We start from the raw sequence: 25,960 nt of genomic DNA on the forward strand, positions 1-25,960 counted from the left end.
AAAATAAGATTAACTGAGGCACAAATCTCCATCTATTCAAAGTAAAGGGAGATTTCTGCCCTTGGGGCTTTGCTTTTGTCACTGATGACTCAGTGGGTAAGTGGGGCTGCCCAGTGTGGTACTAAAGCATACAGACCAGGAAGGACCCAGTTTCAATCCCCAGTCTATGCTGAGTTAGCTGATCTCAGCCAGAACAGCAGCAGGGAATCTACAATTGGCCTCAGAAGACCCTGTGCTAAGGAAGGGGAAAAAAAAACACAGCCAGAGTTCCCACTCCTGATGGCTATCCAGTGACCCCTGCTGGAAAATGCACATGCAGATGTCAGGTGAGGGTAGATCTGGGCTCGGCTGTGATGCACCCCCCACCCCCTATGGTCTACTAGGCTGCTGACACTCACTGTCTAGGCTCAGACATCAAGAATGGCCAGTTGGGTGAGGTATCGGAGGGCTGCCGACGCCTGTGGAACCATAACCCAGCATGAGTCAGTGCCTTCAGGAGAGGGGGAGAAAATTACAGAAAATTAAAAAGAGACAGACACATCTGAACCCCCAAAGTGATCCAAATTTCAGGAATTTCCAAATGGATCCCAAAAAACAAATTTAGTCCATTACTGGTTTTCCCGTGTGCTATTCTATTTAACTCTGAGACACCTCTTCAAAGATGTTTGCATTGATGTAACTGAATATCTAATTATACTCATTGAAACAGAACGAGCAAGTCTTATGAAGTATCAGACGTTGGAGGTGATGAGTAAGCCACTTATCTGTTCACCAACAGCTAATGCTGGCTTTGTGGTGGCCCAACTCACATTCATATAGAACTTCTCCAAAAGCTTGGAAGGTAAATGTATTATGTGACACAACACTGAGCAGCATGCCTCAGGATATCAACAGGCTAAGAGCAGAGACAGAGAAGAACTCCTGATTGCCGTTGAACCCTGATAGAAGTGCCCCTGTTAACAGGATTGAGCTTGGCCTGCAAATGTTCTGCAAATGTTCACGCCTGTCCCACGGTTGAACAGCCTGCTGACACTCACCATCCAGATCCACACCTAAAGAATGGCTTTGCAAATCATACAGCACACTTTTGGATGAAGAGCGCTCTTTGGCTCATTTGATCTCATCTTTCTAGAACAGCCATGCGTTTCCCATCCTCCCTTCACAGCACCAATCTGTTTCTTAAATGAGCCAGCACCCTGGCCTCACCCAGCCTTATTACCATCTGGGTAAAGAAATACTTCCTGGTGTCTGTCCTAAAATTGCCTTCTGTAACGGAACCCTTCTCTTGTTCTGCTGTCTCAGCGCATCCAAGAGTATTGTTCTGAGTTTATTTTCACAATCCCATTTAAAACCTTACACACGTTATATCTATAAACCCTGCTTTGAGATGTCTCCTTTCGAGGCTGAAGATCCCCAACATGTCTAATTCTTCCTCATACCTTATTCCTCTGACATTCATTCTCATTGCCCTCCTCTGCACTGCCTCAAGGACCTGGAGCCCCCTTATATCACAGCGACCAGGCAATACTCAGTATTCTAGGTGCAACGTGACCACAGCACTACACAGCTCGACTTCTGGGGAGCTGAACTCAATTGATTTGGCAATATAGCACGGCACCCAGTTTGTCTTGTTGAATGCTGCCTTTACACTGTTTTGACCTGGTGAACAATGAGTCAACTGTTACTGCTTCTCTGTTGGCAAGTTCTGGTCCATCCACAGAGTACACGTGGTGTCTTTTCTTACTCTAGGCATACCTTGCACTTATCTATATTTGAACTTCATTTGCCAATCTTCAGCCCAGAAACACAGGGTCATTAGGAAAACTGAAATGGAAAGGGCCATTCAACCCATTAACCCTGTTTCATCAGTTTATTAGATCTTGGCAGACTTTGTAAGCTCAATGCTCCACCCCTTCACCATACCTGATCAAGCTCTCTTTGTAAGTTCTTTGCTGCCTGTTCTGATTGCAGTGTTTAAAATAAAGGGATTTGATAGAGTAGATACAGAAAAACTATGTCCTCTGGTGGAGGTAACATCTTAAAATTGGAGCTTGGCCATTTAGGAGTGAAATCAGGACAGTTTTTCACCCAAAAGGATAGTGGAAATCTGGAACTCTCTCCCTGAGAGGCTGGATCCATTCACATTTTCAGGACTGAGGTGGATAGATATTTGTTACGTAAAAATTTCAAAGTATATGGGGCAAGGGCGAGTAATTGGTCTTGAGATACAGATCAGCCATGATCCTATAGAATGCCAGAAGAGGCTCAAGGGGCTGAATGGCCTACTCCTGTTCCTACATCTTCGTGGATTCCACAGTTACCCCCACAACTTGGTGTCACCTGCAAATGTAACTACCTCAAACTGGGTTTGCAAATCCAGGTCAGCAGTTTATAAAATGAACAGGAAGGGACCCAACATAAGAATCCTGAGGCACACGGCTTAATACCTCCGTACACTCTGACCAGAAGACTCCTAGCACCTGTGGAACTGTGTGCCATCCCAACCTTCAGGAAAAAGGGAAAGGGGGAGGGGGGAAAGAGGCATCCATAGCACCTTCATCGTGTGATGGAACACGTTAAACAGGCTGCATGATCTATTTTCAGCTTTGGCCAGCTGAGTGAGGATTTCAGAATGAGAGCCATCATTTTGTAACCTGTTCAGATGAAGCCAAACAAGCGTTTAAACAACAACCCCTCCTTTTGTTCTTCAAACAATCATGATTTTGTGCTTCACATTTATCAGGGCTGAGAAAGCACGGGGGTGGGGGGAGGGGAGGGGGTAAAATCCCCCACAAAAAGTACGGTTTTGCGGAAAATTCCTAGATCCGTGGCTTTGCTGCGTTCAACCTGAATAATTTGACTGTAACAAATTACACCAGGTGGAAGAAAAATCCAAGATCCTCATCCAAGATGCTGGAGCACCCACCCACTCACCTTCAACATTGTCTCTAGTGTTGCGGCATCACCATGCTTCAGAACGGTTAAATATACCTGAGGACAGAATACAAAACACATCACTCTTGATCAAAGAGAAAACTGCAGAACTGACATTCCTCTGTACTACAAAAAGCTTGTTACTCAAACAGCAAAGAGACAATCACTTCAATTTTGCCCGAGTACAAATTGGTGCTGGACCCTCCAGCTGTTGTTCAAGGCCACAAAACGCTACAATTACCGTTTTTTCTGAGAAAACATTCTTTAAAAACATTGAAGGAAAGGTTCCCCATGATGGTTTAACAAGTTAATTGAGTCGGTAGCTGAGCCAAACATTCCAGAAGGTACGGGGCAAGGGCAGGTAATTGGATTTGAGGTACAGATCAGCCATGATCTTATAGATTGGCGGAACAGGCTCAAGGGGCTGAATGGCCTCCTCCTGTTCCTAATTACCACTCTCAAATAACTGAGGTGCTTGGGCGATATCAAAGAGCACCCCATGCCAGTGGAACCGAACCCCTAGAAGAAATAAAAATCTTTCAGCGCCAGTAAGCCATAGTGACTTGTGGTCACAGCTCTAATCCCGTGTTAATTTACTGCAGCTCCTGTTATGAGTGGGTGCGGCAGAGGGAAATAGAGAAGGGACAAGTAGTCAGGGCTCTTATTCTTAGAGTCTAGTTGACATGTACAACAAAATCACCAAAGGGTGATCACAAGCAGTTGCTTGTTCAAATACTGGACTACTGTGGTGTAAGCCCAAGATGAACCAATTTCCAATGTAATTAGGTCAGTTGAGGCAGACATGAAATAACACGAGTGGAGGTAGACAGCAGAGTGAGACTGCAGGAAACATTTCTCTTTTGTAGTCCTCTCGTCTCCGCCACCATTATTTTTATTGACATATGAAATGTGGTCAGGTGCAAGGACACACACATGCAGAACAGAACCTGTGATTCAGCAAAGTGCTCATCGATAAGAGCACGACCCACTAAGAGCATCTCTGCTTCCCTTAACGTTAGTCCTTAACGTTAGTCCTCAGTACAAATGCCTCAAATTGCTTAGCTCCACAGAAGCTGAATGAATCTAATGCTTACATATCGTCCTAAAAAACTCACTTCAACCAATGTTTAAATGTTCTCATTAAAACCATTTGAGAGAAACCGTCAATAGTGAGAGTAAGATTTGAAAACTGTCAAACACAACGCCTGGATCCAAACGTGTGCTATTTAGCCCATAATCACTCAGCCACAGTGGGTATACAGAAACTTACAGTACAGAAGAAGACCATTCGGCCCATCGTGCCTGTGCTGGCTATTTGAAAGAGCTACCAACTAGTCCCGCCCTTACCCCAAAGCCCTGCGATTTTTTTCCTTATTAAGTATATGTCCAATTCCCTTTTGAAAGCTATTACAGAATAATAATAATGAGGAAAGGTCATCAACCTGAAACGTGGTAACCTACTTTCCTCTCTCCATAGATGCTGCCCGACCTGCCGAGGGTTCCTAGCAACTTCTGTTTTTATTTCGGATTTTCAACAGCTGCAGTATTTTGCCTGTCTTTTATTTTGTTTACCGCCCCCCACAAAATTTATCTAACTTTAAATCACCTTCATAACTACTGTCGCATGATTCAAGGGTATTTCTAGCCTATTTTCTGATTTGTAAGAAATGTGGAATTAAAAATTCATGTCAGCAATTATTGCTTTACTTAAAAATAAGTTATGGCCTACTTATCCTCCACCTTGCCCCTTCCTTCCCCATTTTCAGGTCACGCCTGATGACCTTCCTATTTGACCGTGCCTACGGTCACCTCCACCTCCCTCCCTGGCTTGGTGTTGTGCTCCCCCCACTGTCAAGCGCTCTGGTTCACTCTCCTGCATGAGGGGCACTGTGTAAATGCAAGTTGCTGTTAAAACAAAAATTGGAGAAAATGTTCTGAGAATCTCACCACCCCAACCCCACCCAGAATATATATTTTATTTAGATTTTCATATGAAAGTGGTGATTCTAAAGACTTCTCTTTTTCTTCTAAACCTTCTTCTCTCTTCCCTCCCTCTATTCCCATAAAACAGAATATTTTCTAAATGGTGAGAAACTAAGAACTGTGGAAGAGCAAAAGGATTTGGGTGTCCACGTAGACAAATCACTAAAAGCAAGCTCGCAGGAACTAAAAGTTATCAAACCGACAAATGGGATGTCAATAATAATAATCATTTTCAATTATCGCAAACCGGCTGGAATACAAAGGAGAGGAAATGATGCTTCAACTACACAGAGCCTGGGTCAGACCCCATCTGGTGTGCTGCGTTCAGTCCTCCAGATGGAGTCTGTTTACGCGCTCTGAGAAGCTACGCTGCACGAGGGGGCGCTATATAAACACGAGTTGTTGTTGCTGTCCAGTTTTGGCCACCGCACCTCAGGAAGGATATACTGGCTCTGGACGGGGTGCAGCACAGATTCACCAGAATGATACCAGGGATTAAAAGGGTTAAGTTATGAGGACAAGTTGCATAAACTTAGTCTCTATTCCCTTGAGGTTAGGAGGTGATCCGATTAATGTTTTTAAAATAATAAAAGGATTCGGTAGGATACAGAGAAACTATTTCCTCTGGTGGGGAATTCAGAACAAGAGGGCTTAACCTCACAATGAGAACTAGGCCATTTAGGAGTGAAATTAGGGGGTAGTTTTTCCACCCAAAGTGTAGTGGAAATCTGGAACTCTCTCCCCTAAATCGCTGTGGATACTGTTCACATTTTCATGACAGAGGTGGTTATTTGTTAGGTCAGGGTATTAAGGGATAAGGGACAAGGGCGGGTAATTGGACTCAAGGTACAGGTCAGCCATGATTTTCTGGAATGGCGGAACAGGCTCGAGGGGCTGAATGGCCTCCTCCTATTTTTATGTAGCAAATCTAGCAACTGTACGGAAAGGGTCTCCTGAAAACTTAAGGAAGTCAGACTTACAGGACTCCGTAGGTCAGCCGACAAGACTTGCTTTCCCTCAACGTGATCTTTAAACCTGCGCCTCGCTTCCTCTAGCGTTGGTGTGTGACCGGCTTTCCCCAGCTTCCCCAAAACCAGGCCTCGCAGGAGCGCTTCTAGGTGACCTAGGACACAGGACATTAACAACAACGTTAAGACATTCACCACACTGCACAGGCAGGTTTCTCCTCAGCAAATTCAGGTCAGTCCATTGCCAGAACCAACTGAGCCATTGTGATGTGGTGGAAGAGCCTCCAGATGGGAATATGGAGATCACACTGTTAGAATGGCACACGTCCACTCAATTGTCCCTACAGGTTCAGTTCCCTTAATGCAGCATAAATGAAGCACATTTCACGAGTGAAAAATGTGCCTTGAACAGTATTGTTAAATCTTTTAGCTGTGAGGAGTGGATGGTTGAAGCTGGGAATCTGTGTGACGAGACCAAATGGCCACATTTGCTCCTCCTTCGCTCCTCCTCCATCTGAACTCACTCCCACCCACAGATCACACATCTACATACAATAAAGGAGGCTTACCAATAATATGTGGCTGTGACTTATGGAACCATAGAGATTGACAGCACAGAAGTACCTGTCTACTTCCCTCTTGAAACCCACAATGACTCTGCCTCTACCGCCTTACCAGGTAGGGCGTTCCACACCCCAACCACTTCTGTGAAAAAAATCCTCCTAAACTCATGTTTCACTTTTCTTGTGACGAGCTCATATCTGTGGCTCATAGCCACTGATTTGCCTACCAGCGGAAATAGCTACACCTGATTTGCCGTGTCGAAACCCCTCGTAGCTTCGTGCAGCGCTATCAGGTCCCCTCTGAACCTTCTCTGCTCCAATGAAACCAAATGGACCTTATTCCAGGTACAACAAAATTACATTTGTACAGTGCCTTTCACATCGGGAGGACGTCCCAAGGCGCTGGACAGTCAGGGGTTTGGACTTTGCAGGTATTCTTGCATCCGGATTCGATAAGCTGTCCCAGTCTCTGCAATGTATAGATATTCTTCTCTCTGCATGTCCCTCCCCCAGTCCAGTAGTCACCTAATTGGTCAAGTCCCCAGATTTTCACAACACTGATACAGTAGGACACAATATTTGATGGAAAGTGCAAGATCATATCTTTTCAAAACGACGTACCCTCAGTATGTCTCGGGTCCCAGCCCAGCTTCTGTCCAATGGGCGAGAACAGACATTTAACAAATTCTTGAATTTCTTCATGGAATTCAGTGTGGGATAATAATGTAGAAAGCGTTCCCAGATTGCAGCTTAAATCACTCCACACTGTGTAATTTGGCTCATTCACAAAGGCCTCCATGATTTTCAAAACGTCCACAGTGTTGACAATGCCAGCCCGAGCCTGAAAACACACAAAGGAGCCATGAGATCATTTATTAAACCCAGCAATTTATCTAACCAGCTCGTAACGGGCACTGGATTATAACAGGATCCTGTTCCAAAGAGATGAGAACCCGTTTCTTTTTCAAAGCTACGAAACAAATATTCGTCTACCGATAGCTAAAGCAGCATTAGTGCAGGCTCCAGAATGGAAGCGCTCTGAGACGCTGTCCGGCGTGGAGGGCGCTACATAAATCCAAGTTGTTGTTGTTGGAAGTAATAATCTCATACTTTATTCCAAATGGAGTTTAAATTCAAGTGCTAATTGGGCTGAATCACAGGATCAGTCTTCAATATGGGATTTTAATAAATTAAGTTTCTCTCTCATACATTAACCAATCTGGTGTAGATATCAGAGTGAACCGTAGCTATTTCTAGGCAATGTCTAGGTGAGGTCATTGATATCACTGAACACATTTGTGATTTTGAAAAATCAGGCTTTTGCATTCTCACGACATGCCTAAACCTGCCTGAACCACTTGGTCAATGGCTAAGTGAGTAAATTAATCACGTTTGATGCTTTCCTAAATGCTCTCTTTGGAGCATCCCATTCACCAACACTGATCTGTCCGTGATGAGCAGCAAAAACACTTTTTTAAATTAAATTTTAAGTCCTTACTTTGGCTAAAATGAGCTGGTTCAGCAATGAGGAGAAGGGAATAGATAGGGGGAGAATGATTAGGAGGGGTGCAGGGAGGCTCAAGTGGAGTCTAACCACCAGCACAGGCTAGTTGTCCATGCTGTATAGTCTGTGTTCTTTAGTGTATCTCAGATAGGATTACATTTCTCAGGAGGGGAAGTTTCAATCAGTTGGTCGATATATTTTCCAAGAGATCTCTGCCACAAAGAAAACAAGAATTAAAAATAGGAAACCAACTATGTCTCAATGCGCTGTATCAAATGTGAGGATCATTTATATATTTATTTAATGTGAGGCTGTGGGTTTTGTCTGAAAACTTGAAGGGCATTCAAACCACTCCCATTCTCTCAGTTACTAGTTAGTTAGGGAACCATAATTAAACGCTTAATGAATGAGTAGGCATGGGAAAATTGCTGACTGATAAAAATTATAATTTATAATCACATAAAGCTGAACATCAAGAGCTCCCACATGACTTGGTGCTGAGGATTTCCAGAAACACGAGCCGGTCACGGTGTGATGGGTGAGTGATAATAAACAACAACAACTTACAGCGCCTTTCACATCGGGAGGACGTCCCAAGGCGCTGGATAGTCAGGGATTTGGAATATCCCTGGACTTCAGTCAATGAGAAAAGCAACAGATTATAAAGAATATAATATAGGATTATAAAGAATCCTAAGTGCAACAACTTTGCCAGGTTTCCGAGCAGCACACTTGGAGATATCAAAGAGATATCAACACCAAAGTTAGTCTGAAGACAAAAGACTGAGACTTTGAACTGAGCTCCCGTGTGTCTGTTTGAGGGAACTGTAAAGATGTAAAGGAGAAGGGAGTTTCTTTTAACATCAGAAAACTTGAGATTTGAATAAAAGTTCTGTTCAGACTAAAAAAAATGGTACTAATCACTTTTAAATTTAGGCAAAATGCTGCAATAATAATCCACAAACATTCATGGATTGAGTGACCAATCTTTTTTGTGTTTTTTTTAGGGTTTATTACCCCCGGAAAGCGATCCGCAAATCGACTAACAACCAGATTCCTACTTACTACTAGGTAAACAGAGAATTGTCTTCATTTAAGGTGTCGACGCTTCCTCAGAGTCATCCCCATCTCTCTCACCCCACCCCCCTCTCTCTCATACACAGTCTCTCTCACACACTTTCTCTCTCTCACACATACACTCTCACACTCTCTCTCACACTCTTTTTCAAAAAAAAAATCTGCAGACATCTCAAGTCGAATAGTTATTCCTGTTGGCCAATATAAGGAGGTTCCCAGACTGTCTATTAAATCATAAGGTACAAGAACAAGGCAGGACTCAGACAGATAACCTCCCTTGTAACAGTATTACACAGTAATTCAGATTAAAAGCAGTCTTTTAAGCAATAAATGTGTTCTCTTTGGAAAGTCAGAATTTAATACAATGACAGAGAGGAAGAAAAATCCACGTGAATGAGGCCAACCCGTTTCTTCAACTCTCAAAGGCCACTTGACACGTAGCTAGGACGTAGCTAGGGTGCAAGGGGACACCCAGGTGGCTACGTTTGATTCCGCTTCCACCCTGGGGAAAGCACCCAACCATGACTTGGAGACTCCCAATTAGACAAACTGTGATGAGCTGACTGCGGCAGATTGGAGGGCTCTGACCCACATCCCACCATGCCATGGCACACACAGTGCATTGGAGAAGCTCTAGCTGCGTCACCAAGGCTACCATTAGCATTTTATCCAATGCCTTTTCATTGCAATTGACTGGGTGGTGCTCTTTACACAAATTCCCTTCACCTCCACAATGTGAACACTGTGACGCTCGTATGGAGAAGTGCCAGTGAGAAGAGTTGCAATTTGGTTAACTTCCAATTATCTCAAAACAACTCATCAGTACTCTAGTCACAAGACAGCAATTTAAAGCTTCTCTTACACAAGCAAAATAATCATGATTCAACTATGCCAATGTCTTAGTGAATAGCAGGATGTCTCCATTTTTAACTGAATTAACAGTTTTCACACCCAAGGAACCCCAATAGCAACTACACAGCAATGGAGATTGACTTAAAATACTTTTTTTGGGTGAGTTTGTGCTTATCGTGGCAACTAATGTCAATGACATGCAAACAAACACCTGGGCACCCATTATCACACTCTCTCAAATAAGGTACATCAAAGCCAGATAAGCAAAACACTGTCAATCCTCTCGCTATAGTTTCATTTAACTTGGTCTAAAATTCCTCTGAATTTCTTAAAGTATAAAAAAAATGAGATCCCGGGGGGACATTATAGAGGGCAAAAGGTTATAGGTTAAAGGGTGTGAAATGTCATGATATTTGGAAGCATTTCTTCAAACAGATGACAATCAACAGCTGGAATGGGAACACAAAGAGGTGTGATTGATGCCAGGACACTGGATTTGTTCAGGAACTGGCATGACGCAGAACCCAAAAGATGGTAGGGTAGATATTCTGGAAGGATAAGATCAAATGGGTCAAGAACTCTCTCTTGTGATCTTGTGGACTGCTTTATTGGGAAGATGTAGCTTTCAGAGCACAGCTGTAATAACACTGTAATGAGAATTCTGTGGGGTTGGTATTCTGGAAGGACAAGATCAAATTGGCCAAAAATGTGATCTTCATGGGAGACTAGAAAATAAACAGTACTTTTGAGATATTGACAATGTGCTATATCAAATGCAATCATTATAACTTTTAACGTGACACTATAACTTTTGAGAATGTTACTTTCTAGTTTAGAAAGTTGGAAACAATTTCGAACATTTGAAACTATTTCTCTCGGAAAACAAAGAATCTCAAAATCAAAGTAATATTAAATGACCAATTCATTAAGTCCCCCAGCACCAGGTTGGTCAGCTTTAGAATTGGTGCATTTTTACAGTGCGCAACACACACTAAACATCGTTTTCCTGCCGTATCCTCGCAATAGCGCTTGAGCCTTGTCCAATTGGAGTAAAACCATCTTAGGAACATGCAAGGTTTCAATGTGCCACAGAAACCACAAAGTACATGTGCACTTCTACCAAACAAACCATCTGCCAATTTAGCTGAAGTGTAACCTTGTTAACGAGCCTGAGACTGGTAAACGTTGAGTAAATGACATCTAGTCAAAAGTATTCCAAGAATTTTGATCAGTTAATACTTCATTCAACTGTACAGGTAGAAGTGGGAAACAGTTTGCAATCTTGAATGTTATTAACTAATGTTATTAGTCTGCACCTTCTTAAACCCAGTCAACTTCTCAAAGCTCTTTGAGATGTGCTCCCAACATGAAAGGCACACTATATAGTTATTGATCTTAGTGATCTACGCCGTAACTATTTAGGGCAGGACTTGTACCCATTCAACATCCATCTATCCCATCATGTAATAATCCTGGATCCGAATATCCCTAAAGAACATCTGCTTAGTTTTGAAACATTATAGCTCCTTATCCGATCTACCATCCACCCTTTTCCACCCTAAAACCAATTCTCCTGTGTTTCCAAATTACTTTTGTTGGGAGTTATTGGGAAAATATGACCCCTTGAATGTCATTCAAATAATGACAATGACTGTCGGTACAAAAATAGGTCCCAAGCTGAATGAANCCCCCACTGAAAACCATAAGTTATGGGAGCCTTCAATGTTAAGACTAATAAATCTTGATTGTAATAAGGTCCAGGATCCTTGTTAAGGATTACAATAAAATTGTATTCACTCTCAGACAGAGTTCCATGCGTACCACTTACAAAGCAATAAAAAAACACTTCTGCTTAACGGCTCCTCTTTATCCCTTCCTCCTCCACTTACCAGCGAGAACAAGTCGTTCTGGAGCCCTAGTCGATCTACAGGAGGGAGTGAAAGGTCCCGGATGCTCGGCAGTAAGTTGTCCAGCATTGGTGTGCTGTACTGGATACGACAGAATCCCACCGTTCCTGGGTTCAACTGAAGTTTAAAAAAGAAACCATTACTCTTCACATCGGCAGAGCTCTCAAAAGTACACACACGGCAAAATGGTGAATATGACTTACACACAGTTGAATAAACAGCAAACGCTTAACTATCAAGGCCACCCATGACTGACACCTATTTGGGTGAGGCACTGGAAGATCACCAGCATTTATGGAATCATATCCTCAGAGAGTAGTTGACCAGAGATTAAGGATTTTCTCTAATACTTTTGAATTATTCAGGCAATACCACATTTTAGAATAGTCCTAAAACAATCTTATTACTGCAAGAATCTTTTGCAATTTTGTTGACAACACCTTGCACGTATATAGCACATATAGCACCCTCCATGCAGAATAGAGTCTCAGAGCGCTCAACAGTGGCGGAGCCTGACTCTGAGTCGGGGGGGGGGGGGAGGGAAAAAGAGAGATGACCGTGGCACTTGAAAAAGGGGAGGGGGGCAAGGCGGAGGGATTGAGAGGGAGTGTTTCAGAGTTTCAAGGCATAGTAGTTGAAAAGGTGAGCTCCAATAGTGGTGAGGAGGGTGCAAGGAACAAGCAGGAAGCCGTTGCCTGTCGGGCTGAGATGTTCTAAGAGGTTAGTTTCCACGACTTGTCCCACAAACAGTGGCGGAATGAGTGATTTTTTTTTTTTGAAGGGATTAATACCTCAGAAAAGTAATGCGCCAATCGACTAACAACCGGCTTCCAACTTATTGCTAGGGGAACAGAGGCGTGTGGGGTAAGGAAACTTAAAGTTTCGCCTTGCCCGGGAATCAAACCTGATCCTCTCTCTTGCGAGGCGAGTGCTCTAACCCCGAAGCTACAAGACTTCATATGTAAATCCAACATTCATTTTGTGAATTAAATGATGCAAATGATCTGCAAGCTTACCAGGACCCAATCCAGCACCCTGAATCTGTCCCCTGAAAGTGCCAAATTTTTTCCTGGTGTAGGTTCCAAGATTGAAATCTCTCAGGTACTTTTTTTTAATATGATTTATTCCAGATTTCTTCCATTAGTTCCAGGCAGGAAAAGTAAAGAGAGAATAAAACCATGGCATAGGAAGACAGACCAGCTAGAGGAAGGGGTGAAGCAGTCACACTGATGGTAGCTTCCTCTCCTCCACACGCTGTGTGAAATCACCCCGAGCACAATCACACTATTTTGTGTGTTGGAAGCAAGATATATGTCAGATCAGATTTCTCAGACTTCCAGGATATTAACCAAGGGACAGAGAAATGAGCAGTTGCAGAACATGCAATAGTGGAGTGGCTATCACTAAAATAGCGTTAATATAAATCCAGCACATCAGAAGCAGTTAATCGCTTGCTTCTTAGACCTTCAAAAAAAATCCCTTAAAAAAAATTATAATTTGGGTACTTAATCCACAACTGTTTGTAGGAGTCTGCTGTGGGCATTTGGCTGCCATGTTTCGCCTACAAAATATAGCAAATTTTCACTGGACAGTATATTCTGTAATGCACTTTGAGATGTCTCAACAACGTGATAAGACTCTATATCAATTCCAAGAATTATTATTTTGTTATTACACCTGTGCTTGGTGCAGTGTTACAATGAATCATGAATATGATCAGAAAGGCAGTTTGCTTTTTAATTGGTTCAGCTGTAGTTTAGCGATACAGGAAATGGTTCACTACAATCAGCGTAAATTCAGACAAAACCACCAAAATTGATTTGATATATTCTCCGTGTAAAAATCTCACATTAATACTGCCATCATAAACACAGCGTTAGGGAGCATGATGCAGTCTCAATAAATAGGCACAACCATGAAAAAAATGATTATCTATAAATCCTCAGGTATTCTGGATCCTTACATTGTGCAGCTCAGAAAATAAGCTTCCAGTCAGTTATAGCTATAAAGTCAGCAGAGGATTAGGTGAATGGATGCCAGAATCAGAGTTTGTACACCAACAACACCTTGCATTTGTATAGCGCCTTTCACGTCAGGAGGATGTCCCAAGGCTCTGGACATTCAGGGAAGCGAGGCGAAGGGAATGTGGGATGGAGTTCCAAAAGATGGGGGCAGAGCGCCTCACTGTAATGCAGCAGGTTAGGATCCATAAAATCCCAACCCCCGGCCTGCTGCTAACTCAGCGCAGTCACTATCAATGCTTCCATGTTCACACTCATTTCCAGAGGACGTCTCAAAGCACTTCACAGGACATACTGGAAAGTGTAGTGACTATTTTCTAAGTGAACTTATTCACCTTTCGTGAACGGTAATGGAGTCTGAAATGACACACCGTGTTTTGCATGGGATGCAAGCTTTTCAGAGCTCCCCTGCCCATATCCTCATCTGTATGAAACCGTGCAACCCCATCACCCTAGTGCTTGACGGGCTTCACTGTCAAGTGATTGAAATGATTTCAAAGATCTTCACACTCGCGTTCAAATCATTTCATGCTCTGTCACCTCTCTACCTCTCCAACTGCTCACACCCACTCCTCTACCTGCCCCCTCGCTTGGCCTCTCCCGAGTCCCCGCTCCACTATCGGTGATCATGGTTTCAGCCATTATGCCCCAACCTCTGAAACTTCTGGTCTGAATCCCACCACCTTGCCTTCTCTTTGCGTTACGATTCCCCGGCAGGACGAAATGTTGGGCAAGTTTCCTTACTCCATGCACCTCTCTTTGCCTAGCAGTAAGTAGGAACCTAGTGGTTAGTCGACTGGCGGATCGCTTTTCCAGTCGTAATAATCCCTTCAAAAAAATAATAATTTGGTAACTCAATCCACTGCTGTTTGTGGGACGCTGCTGTGCGTAATTGGCTGTTGCGTTTCGGCCACAAAATATATGGTCAATTCACTTTACAGTATATTCAATGAAGCGCTTTGAGACATCTCGAAAACACGATAAGACGCTGTATCAAATGCAAGGATTAATAATATTATTGTGCACCTGAATCGGGTGTCAACAGGATCTGAAGTGGGGTTGGGTGAGAGTTACATAGATTAATGCAGCACATTTAACAGGCCATTCAACCCAACAAATCTGTGCCAGTGTTCATACTCTGCATGAGCTCTCACTGCTCTATTCTTTTCTTCCCCATGTATGGATCGTGGTTTCTCTTAGATACTTCACTTCAGCAGTGAGTTCCACATTCTCACCAACTTCAGCATGAAAATGTTCCTCCTAAATACTCTACTAAATCTACTACTAGATATCTTATATAATAATAATATGCCTAATAATATATTTATGGCCTCTTGTTTTCAGGCTCACCAACAAAAGAGAGGGGAAAAAAAACACACAAGCTGTCTTTTTTTCTTTTTTAAGGTAATTTGGGTTGCAAGAACCTAAAATAAAGGATGATTGTGAGGGAAGGGTACATTTAAGAAGCTATTTCTGTGGGAACGCTCTGGTGACATACCTTTATCCACTGGTCCGGTCTCACATTCTTCAAAGTGACGGTCATCTCTGGCTGATCCAATAACACCTTCATATTAACACAGGTGGGATCACTGCTGCAGATACTAACAGGGACCATCCAGTGAATTTGATCACTACCTGAGAAACACAGGAGAAGCCAACTGACACAAGGATTGATTTAGAAGTAGAGTGCTACCATTTTTTCCCCCCCCCCAATCGGTCAGAAAAGAAAACCTCAACAAGAATGGAATGCAATTCTAAAACAAATGTAGGCTGATTCCCACCAGCGTTCTCACTTTCTCTCCCCAAGGCACTGACTCGCATTGTGGCCACCGAACCCAAGTGGCTATTTTTTATTTTGGAACTCAAGACAGTGAATGCTGTCATGCTTCTGAGCCAAGGTTTCAGAAGTGGGCGTGGGGGGGGGAGGTGAGGGAGAGAGAGAGAGAGTGGGGGGGGGCATAGCATCTTAAGGGAAGCATGATTCTGGACACCAACACACGTGTGTACAAGACAAGCAGGAGTCACTGTCCAGCTAACTAGACCAGAGAGAGGGTGGAGGTGAGGGGGTAAAACCAAATGTAGCATCCGACTGCTGTGTCGTTAGATGTAGGACTTAGCCCCACGTTGCAGTAAACCTACCAATAGAGCCAATGGGTAGCAAAGGTAATTTAAAAAAATGACCAGAACGTTTTGAACTTGATGTTTGTCTGTTTGTATGTATCTCGGTGTGCCGGCCTGTCTCGGTGTGCCTGCCTGTGATGTGCATCTGTGTGTGTGACGATGACCGTGTGCGTGTCACGTCTGTGACGTCTCCGTGTCACGTCTGTGCGCGGGTAACGTGTGTGTGATGTCTGTGTGACATGCTCGCGCAACCGACGTCTGTGTCTGCGACGTGTGTGTGTCTGCGACGTGTGTGTGTGTGTCTGCGACGTGTGTATCTGCGTGCTGTGTGGCCTTGTTCTAAGAGTTTAACACCGAATAACAAAATTTTCCTTTCAATCGTTTCAAAAAGCAACTACAAAAAGCACCACAAATCCCTAAATAAGTTAACTAACTTGCTTCTCGACCACTTCCTTCACCTTTCTTCAGCCCTCAATAACCATCACCAACGTGCAAGCTGTTTAACACAAACCCAAGCTAAACAACTCATATTAAAGTATTCTTTTGCTACATTCCAATTGGGTAATTCAATTAGTTTTAGGAGAAGAATGCTGCCTTAGTCTGGCCCCACACGTATGTTACCAAACTGCCTGGATCCCAAGGATTCTCACTGCCTGTCCAATGGACCCCAGACCAAGTGCAAGATTCTGTATAAACCAGCCAAAAGAAAAGAGGGTGCTCAGCAATCTATAAATCCTGTTCGGGCCTACAGTATAATTGTTTTCTCAGTCAGTATTTTGCTGGTATAATGCCTCTTGATCTACTGCAGTGTCAACAGACATTAAAGAACACTCAGTATAATAACTGGCTGATAAGCCAGCCGTCAACTATCCTGGGCTGAAGGACGAGAGTAAGGAATGGAAAGAAAGAGTGGTTTCAAGTTTTCCTTCAATCTGCATGAATGGGTTAACCAGCCTACTGAGCGATAGCTAATAACTTCTGGCCACTAACCAATTCAAACTGGTCCGTCAGGAGAGTGCAACAGTGAGATCCTTGCAATTTAACCATTCAAGTTCATCCTCATCGTACACGCAAATAGTGTTTGGAAAAAAATGATGGTAATGGTGAAGGGCACATGCCTATTGGAGACAGCACGAGGCCAGAATGTTTTTCAGGCAGGAAAAACAACTGAAGCCTCAGGGGTGTGGCTCACCTTATACACGGCGTGGGAGCAGGAAAGGTCATGTGGGCGACGTTCACGATGTCATTGTCCCTTGTGACCTTTACCCAGCAGAAATGGTACTAAGGTGCAGCCTCTCTCCAGCGCTGTGTGGATAATGCCAAGAATGAAGAATAGCATTGCAGCAGAGTTAGTATTTTTTTTTTTTTTGAATTGGGTTTTGAGCTTTCTCGCTTTCTTTTCCAAAGGGAACTAAACATAAGTAGTGAAGTCAGTTCTTCATCACATTTCTCCCAGTTTTCTCTGCTGCATTTTTCCCTGTGGTCAAAACAGTCTTCACTCCCTATTCAGCCTTCAAGCCGACATGAAATATTTCCTACCAGTTATTGTGGGTAAATATTGTGAACTGCTGCTTCCTATGTGAATTGTACTCTCCAGCGAATCCATTTAGACAGAAATAGTGATATTTGGATTGTCTACATGGTTTAGAGGGCAATGGTAACATTTACTGTAGCACTGAGCTGTACAAACCAGAAGGCCCCAAATTCGATCCCTGGTCCGTGTGAAATTAACACTTCTCAACCAGTGAAGTTGTTCAGAAGTTATAGTTGATCTCAACACTCATGGGCTATTGAGAGGGGGCGGGGGGGTGGGGGGGAGAGAAAAGAGGAAATCAGCCAGTACTCCAGCTCTATTCAGTGACATTTGGTTAAAAAGTCAGCAAGTGTATAAGTCAGGTGAGAAATGATTTGGGCTGTCCTTGTTTACCTACACAGTCAATTAGCCTACGGTCAACCGCAGTCATGCGAGTCCTGCAGACTCACACATTAAGGAACAGCCACCTATGACATAGAGATGGCTGTGGAACTGTAACCCAGAGACGTCAAAGCTTGGAGAGGTGGGAAGAAAAGTGCCAAAATATGATCACAGGCTTCAAATACGTCAATTCTTTGGGAGGAAATTGTTACATGGGTTCAATTCCCCTCTTAAGTTGGGCTGGTCAACATTTTGGATTACTGATGAGTCTTCAACCTTTCTATACCCACTGTATTGAGGTAAACTATAACCAAAGAACACTTTCTTAATCTTGTCCAAGAATATTATGCATGAAATGTTTCTTTTTTGGTATAAGCCTTACAATCAGAAGTTTAAAGTATCACTCCTGAAATTGGATTAGAATCGAGCGTAAAGCTTCTCACAATCAGTACAAACAGCAACCTCATTGTGAGAGTGAGATTACGTGGCCATTATATAATTTAGCAGTGCATCTTGTGTGGCTGGGATTGTTGGACTACAGTAGCAGGAAATAACCTGCATTAAACCCGTGTAACAGCTGTTCTGAGTACTTGAGGCCAACAATGGTTTCAATAAGGACAAAGGTTTCATTTTCCAAGCACCAACATCACTCACGTCATCAAATGCAACCCCCCTTCCCCAAGAAGCGTTTTCAGAAGTGTCAAGTGTGTGGATTTGAGAAAGCAATCTGGTAGAGTAAAATACTGTCTGGCTCCTTCCATTAACCAAGCTGTATATGGGTAAGCTACCCTGGACTCCTCATGCTGGCATATAAGAGCAGCAGCAGAGGCTTTCCTACTCTCTCCATGCAGTGATCAACAGCTGAGTAGAATTAAACATGGGCAAGGAGAAAGATGAGAAACTCAATTCCTTGGTTCAGTGCATTTCTTCAATTCTTCTTTACACTTTTTTAAGCAGTTCTAATTCCATTGAGCATCTGAAACATTTAGATGTCCACAAGAGATAGCGAGGGATTCAGTAATCGAGGGATTTTAAGAAATAAAGCTTTTGTCTGTTTAGATGCTCTTACCTTCGTTACATCCACTGGCACAGAATTTCGTCTGGGAAAGCTTCAGTATTCTGTCTTCACCTTGCTGAATAAAGGTTTATATGGTTAGCTGCAATTACTAAGTATATACTTTTATATTTATATACACACACTATATATACTAAATATAACGTTTGATACAATTGGTTTACAAAAGGTTCCTGCTCCAAACGTTCATACATAAAGCAATATTTTACTGAAATTAAGTACATTATTATGAAATTATAAGATTATGAATTCTTGAACAAATTTTGTGTGTGTAATACACAAGGAGTGCTCTATGCCCCACTAAAAATGGGAATAGTACTTATTCTATAAATCTCCTCCTGAAAAGAACCAGTCATGCTGAGATACAGATTCATGGGGAGAGCTGCTGGCTGAAGTTGATCTCTTGAGATACTGGAAGTCAGTAGAACATATTAATCATGATAATAATCCTTGGATTTGATATAGCACCTTATCATTTCTCCGAGACGTCTCAAAGCGCTTCACAGAATATACAGTCAAGTGTAGTGACTGTGTGCTTTTGTGGGCAATGAAAAGGATTGAGGTATTGAGCCTGTGGATGCCAGTGAGAAACATTAGGAACAGAAACATCATACATCCTGAGGCATACCGCCGTTTTAAAACTGTACCCTTGAAAGGTTTCTCCTCTCTGCAGCGCGGCAGGTTGCAATTCCACTGATGTTGATTCACTTATAGCAGATGACAACTTGTAGTGGTCAGTTTAAATGAGATTGTTCCCAAACAGTTTGGAAACTGCTCGAGTGCCATTAACAATCATAATAATAATAATCCTTGCATTTGATGTAGCACTTCATCACGTCTTCAAGACGTCGCAAAGCGCTTCACAGAATACACTTTAAAGTGAATTGACTGTATTCTATGGGCGAAACATTGGCAGCCAATTGCGCACAGCAGTGTCCGACAAAAAGTCGTGGATTGAGGGACCCATTTATTATAATTTTTTTTGAAGGAATTATTAACCCCAGAAAAGTGACCCACCAATCAACTAACAACCAGGTTCCTACTTACTGCCAGGTAAACAGAGGCGTGTGGATCCTCTTGTTAATGACACTCAAGGTGCACCAGCGAACAAACTGCAACTGGATAACTGCCTGAATATATTGAAGCACCCACTGCAAACAAAACTTCAGTGAAATGTGGTTCTGTGTCCCCGGACAGTAAGTGTTACTCGGATCTCAGTGGGAGCTGGTTGTCCCATGCCAGCTTGGCCCATATGCACACCTTAGCCAGTGCCACTAGGTGGCGACTATGAGACGGACTACTGGCCAATCTTCCTCTCTCATGTGGAGGGGCACTGAACTGAAGTGCCTCGAGAGCTGCTGAAGCAGTGAGACAGCAGTTCACTCCGCACAGACACCAAGGATTAATCCCAGCATCTCCTTGATGCATGTGGTTCACTTCCATACCCAATTATTGTTGGGAAGGTAGACAAGGTGCTTTGGAGAACATAAGACTGTAAGTTTCTGCTGAGCGAAAGAAAGAGCAAGGTCCACAATAGTTCGCCTTCCACCATCCTGGCAGCCACTTGACATGTCGTGTCCCAAACTATATACTGTATCCTGAGATTATTATTTCCTAACAGAAACAAACAACACTTTTTGCTTCCACCTTCTCCCGAGGGAGTCTGTTCCACACGATTTACTACTCGCTCATTGAAGTAGTCTTTCTGCAGATTTGTTCTGAACTGAACCCCCTTCAATCGGGCAAATGGTGTGGACCATATTGTAATGTATAAATACTTTAGACCAATGTCACACCTATCTGTAGCACCGCTTCCCCCCCAATTAGCAAGTTACCTGCTCTTCTTCAACATAAATGAGAGGGAAGCCCATCTGTTTGGTCCACGAGCTCATCACAGCATCAATAGGCTTTCCACTTACTTTCTCCAAACAGTCCCATAGATCCTCTGATGAAAATGAAAAACATTGTTTTACTAAAACAAACTGACTCAAATTTAAAGATCAGCGTTTCCAAGATTCAAGGCCCAGATCTGGAATTACATTGCACCGACACACACCGGGGAGACAAGGAAGAGCTTCGAGCTGATGAATGATGAGGCTACTTGAACATTTTCTTTGCAAAAAAACCCACGGGATGTCATGAGAATATAAAGCTCATTCAGATGAGTTTGACTCAAAACCTGTGAAACCTATACGTGGTTCGGTTAAACAAAAATATGCAATATGCTGGGGAATGGAAAACCTGTGACCCATTTTGAGCACCGCCTTCAGAGAAGGTACGCAAAGGCACGAAGGGGTGTTAAAGCAACCGTTAACCATGTTGCAGAATCTGCACTTTTACCCTAAACTCATACAAGCAGCGCACCCTGCTGCAACAGTCCAACATTTCCACAGCAGCAATGCAAGACTGACATCTCCGTCTGTGTCGTGGCTCTGTACTGCATCAACTGTGGATTTTTCAACCTATTAGCGTGGATCGAAGTCCCATAACTGAAAGGACTGGAACTCTCTCCCTCAAAAGGCTGTGGATGTTGGATCCATTCACATTTTCAAGACGGAGGTGGATTGATATTTGTTAGGTCAAGTTATCAAGGGATACGGGGCAAGGGCGTTTAATTGGAGTTGAGGTGCAGATCAGCCATGATCTTACAGAATGGCGCAACAGGCTCGAGGGGCTGACTGGCCTGCTCCTGTTTCCATGTATCTAACTGTGCGCGAATCCATTCCATTGGCCATTTCCTCCTAGTGCTGTGAATTTTATTCGTAATACAAGTTAATTGGCACAAACTCAGAAAAGGCCTATATTTCCAAACAACAGGTACCCTGGCGTGATTTCAAGCCAGTAATGTAATCTCACGGTTCAGATAACAATTGGAATCCCTCAATTGGACTACAGCCTGGACCTGACGCTCAACAGCCCACTGTTCTCTAAACATGTGAAAACGGATACGTGAACACAAATTAAAACTCATAAATGTGGGCAAGGCATTTAAGACACCAATGAGCCATTATGAACAAAACAATCACCAGGTTTCACTGGAGATAGAGTAACAGGCTGGATGGGACACAAGTTTGTGAAATCAAGAGGGTGAGAAATTCAGGTACAATTGGTAAACTTTGTGAAGTTCATCTGGGCTCAAGACAACAAACACTGCAGCAGAAATGAGTTTCTAAACGTGCAGTAGATGTTATTTTGTTTTTATAGCATTGGAAAGTCTAGGGGCTACCCAGTCTGCAAGAGTGCCATCTTAAGATATCAGCACATTTTAAGTCATCCAACAGAAGACCAATGATAAAGGAACAATTTTGTTTGCAGCAGTATGGGTCTAAAGCAATATTAGTCCCAGTGAGTTCCTGATCAGCCCAAATCATCTGGAGTGGTCATTTTCAAGGCAGGGAGGGAAATCAGACATGTTCAGTAAATTATGCTGGACACTCAACCAAGTCTTTGGTTCCAATTCCACTTTCCAACTAGGATTTAATCTCAATACAGAACACTGCTTGAGGAGGATGCACAAAACAGTGAAAACAAATCTCCAATTAATCCCGCCAAAGATTTCAAAAGGCTTGGATTTACACATGCATCTGATAGCTTTAATCTTTCACAATCCATTATTTTCTAGCACTTAAGCTGTATGATCAATTGTTCCTAAAAACAGCCTTTTCATTAATGTACTGAGCAGATAACGTTCAGTGTGAGAGCTCTTGCTACTCTTTCTTGATTTCCCTCCACCACACACCAAGCACTGGCTTGAGGGTACAAAAGCAACCAGCTCACATATTCCTGCCATCACACTCTAAAGGCAGTCACTAAGAGGTGCAGCAGACTAGGCTTTCATGCTTTCTCCTTGTCAAGCACGTGACTTCTGCTCAACACATCCCCACAGCCAAGATCTTTGTATATGTCAGGAAATCACTTAATTCAGACATAGATATTCCAGTGTGTTGCACTATCAATCTGCCATCCTTGAGGGTCAAATTAATAGATGGACTATGATACAATACAAAATTACATTTGTATAGCGCCTTTCACGACGGGAGGATATCCCAAGGCGCTGGACAGTCAGGGATTTGGACCCAAGCTGAGGGTCGGGATAGGGGAGGTTGGCCGAAGACACGGTTGAAGGAGGGCTTTGAAACGCGCCTTGAAAAAGGCAAGGGAGCAAGGTGAAGGGAATGTGGAATGGAGTTCCTTAGGGTTGGGGCAGAAAGGCTGAAGGCCCGACCGCCGATGGTGGAGCAGGCCACAACATGCTGAGCGGAGAGGTTGATATGGGGTCAGCAGGTCGCAGAGGTAGGAAGAAGCAAAGCCGTGGAGGGCCTTGAAGGTAAGTACAAGAGTGAGGGTGGAGACTGGTGCAGGAGAGGACACGAGCTGCAGAGTTCTGGATGATCTGCAGCTTGTGAAGGTACATCAGCATCTGAGCTTCTGTCAGCACCTTGGGACGTTCTCCCGATGTGAAAGGCGCTATACAAATGTAATCTTGTTGTTGTTGGAAGAGCTGGAAAGGCCAATAAGCAGGGAGTTGGCGTAGTTAAGCCTGGATGTGATGAATGTGTGGATGAGGGTTTTGGTAGTCTGAGGCAGTGGTGGAGTCAGGCGATGTTGCAGAGGTGGGGGAAGGTAGAGCAGGTCACGGTGCGGATGTGGGGTAGAACCGACAGTTGAGGGTCAAACAAGACACCAAGGTTCTGGACTGGCTTAGTAAGGTGGAGTGTACATCCCTGGACGGTGATGCTGTCAGTGCCTGAGGTGAGGAGCCAATCAGGAGAGCCTCGGTCTTGTTGACGTTCAACTGTAGAAAGTTAGCTCTCATCCAGGTCTTGAGGTCTTGACAGACATTCTGTCAGAACAGCAGTGGTCCTGGAGTCAAGGGTGGAGGCAGAGATAAAGTTGGGCATCATCCACAGACACGTGGAAGTTGACCCCATATCTGTGGATGATGTCACCAAGAGAGGGCATGTGGATATTGAAGAGGAGGGGATCAAGGACAGAGCCCTGAGGAACGCTGCACATGACAGTGCGGGCCTAGAGGAGAAGCCGTTTGTGGAGATGGGAGTGGAGACGGTGTGAGAGGTCGGCTCTGACCCACTCAAGGACAGAACCATGAAGATTGAGGTGAGAGGAGAGGCGGTATCAAAGGCAGCAGAGTTCAAAGAGGACAAGGAGGCGGAGGGAGCCTTGGTCACAGATGGACAAAATGATAGATTACAGATTACAAGGCCTGGCAATAAAACCACTTAACAAGGAAACATTTTATAGGGCCTGAATACACAATTTCCCCACAAAAGGGCAGATCCTCACACAATGAACAGATGCTTCCATTGATTAGAAACAAACTTACAATCGGCAAAACTAGTTAAACCTTATCGTGTTTACCTGTTGCGGCGTTTTTATTTTGAAATTTTGTTAAATACAAGTTCATTCCCTTCCTGAAATCCTGTAAAGAAAAGTGTGTATTTTAAAAGTACAATTAAAACATTCAAGTACAGAGTGGCACCAAAAGAAAACATTTCTGTTAAATATTTAGTTAGTTTAAGTCCGGTTCACTCCTCTCCTGCAGGTAATAATGGCTACCGTCGGTGAGCAAGCTTTTAGCTATTCTGTCTGAAATCTCTGTACCTCCATTCTGGAATCCCTCTGCCTCCATCGCTACCTCTGAAACCCACTTTAAAATCTTTTGTTTCCAATCCTGCTTTTGGTGACTTCTCTTCCCCCGTCTCATTCCGTAATTCCTCCCACCCCCGGCTCGAGCTTCCAGCCAATTCCGCGAAGCCTTCAAGATGTTGTCCTGGCAGGAATTGCGCTATGTATAGATGTAAAATTGTTGTAGGTGGGAAGGGAACTTTCCCCACATTTCCCAAATCTCGCCTTACAAGACTTGGCAATAAAACAGCTCATTCCTTCAGTGAAGCTCAGCTATAAACAAGCATACCCTGGTTGATTACTGAGCCCAAAATGCGGAACATTGGAAAGATGACTGCACCAATTTGGAATCCAGCTGTAGCATGACAATACATAGTACTTTTCCATGACTATTATTTGAATCTAAACTTTTTATTAGAAAAGTACTATGATTAGAATCAAAACCAAAGCGCAACTTGACCTTGAAAGCTCTCTGCCTGACTTGCGGATGAGCAGGGTCTGTTCTGTGGCTAGGAAGACATGTCCATTCTTTACACATTTTATGCCGAGTTGCTCTGGTCACCATGTGGTTCACAAGAACTACCTGCCATCCACCTAATGAGAGCTCAACCTGTCTAATGGGGTTGAGTTGGTTCCAAGGTGACACGCCTGGCACTGGAATATCACAATAGAATAATTTATCTGTGGCAGTCTCAAATGTCCAGTTCTTGAACCAGATGGGTCTGCAGGACTTTAGGGACACTGCTGAGATGGACCAGCCTGGGCTCATTGGCAGGTCTTGGGGCTGGGATTCTTCCTACTCTGTTCCTGTTAACCCTCTCAAGCCAAAGCCCTAATGGCTGGACAAGCAGTGGGCAGCTTGCCAGTGTTCAATGGTCGGCTGCATGGATTTAGCTGGCATTTTTTAATACTTTGTTTTAATGATGTAAAAAGGTTGAGTTTGAGCAGCGATATCCTAACTAAATCGTAAAATAACTTACTTTATAATCTACATTTGTTTTCTCAAATCATCAACCAAGTGAAGAAAGCTATTCATAGTCTTTAAGTCTCCCTTCTTTCCACCGTTATTACTGATATATATTTTACTATCGTCTTGTGTCCGAAACCAGATCATTGGCATGCATTACACATGATTTTGTACAGCAATTGATGTGAACGCCTTTTAATGAACACGAAAGCAGTTTAGCCATGAACCTATCAACCCGATACGACTTCTGTATGTTGATCTTTCAAAGGCTTTGCCTACAGTTTGCATTGCAAAGGGCAAATTCAGGACAGATATGACAAAAGTTTTTCTTTACTCTGGAGGGTAATAAACGACTGAAACAGATGGCCAGGAGGCATGGTTGAGGCCAGTACACTGAACCCATGTAAAAAGCAGCTTGATCCTCTGC

The 25,960-nt window shown here is 43.3% G+C and overlaps 1 protein-coding gene across 1 annotated transcript in view; it reads right to left on the reverse strand.

Annotated features, from left to right (window-relative positions):
- npepps (aminopeptidase puromycin sensitive) overlaps positions 1-25,960 on the reverse strand; it is a 92,976-nt gene that overhangs the window by 7,947 nt on the left and 59,069 nt on the right. The window contains exons 12-19 of the mRNA XM_042343162.1: positions 24,300-24,360; positions 20,756-20,865; positions 18,915-18,978; positions 15,308-15,444; positions 11,771-11,905; positions 7,070-7,289; positions 5,898-6,040; positions 2,935-2,991 (exon numbers count right to left, since the gene is read on the reverse strand). Of these exons, the coding sequence (XP_042199096.1) occupies positions 2,935-2,991; positions 5,898-6,040; positions 7,070-7,289; positions 11,771-11,905; positions 15,308-15,444; positions 18,915-18,978; positions 20,756-20,865; positions 24,300-24,360 (927 nt within the window). The remainder of the gene's footprint in view (positions 1-2,934; positions 2,992-5,897; positions 6,041-7,069; positions 7,290-11,770; positions 11,906-15,307; positions 15,445-18,914; positions 18,979-20,755; positions 20,866-24,299; positions 24,361-25,960) is intronic.

Source organism: Callorhinchus milii, unplaced genomic scaffold (assembly GCF_018977255.1).
Source record: "Callorhinchus milii isolate IMCB2004 unplaced genomic scaffold, IMCB_Cmil_1.0 Scaffold23, whole genome shotgun sequence".
Lineage (NCBI taxonomy): Eukaryota > Metazoa > Chordata > Chondrichthyes > Chimaeriformes > Callorhinchidae > Callorhinchus > Callorhinchus milii.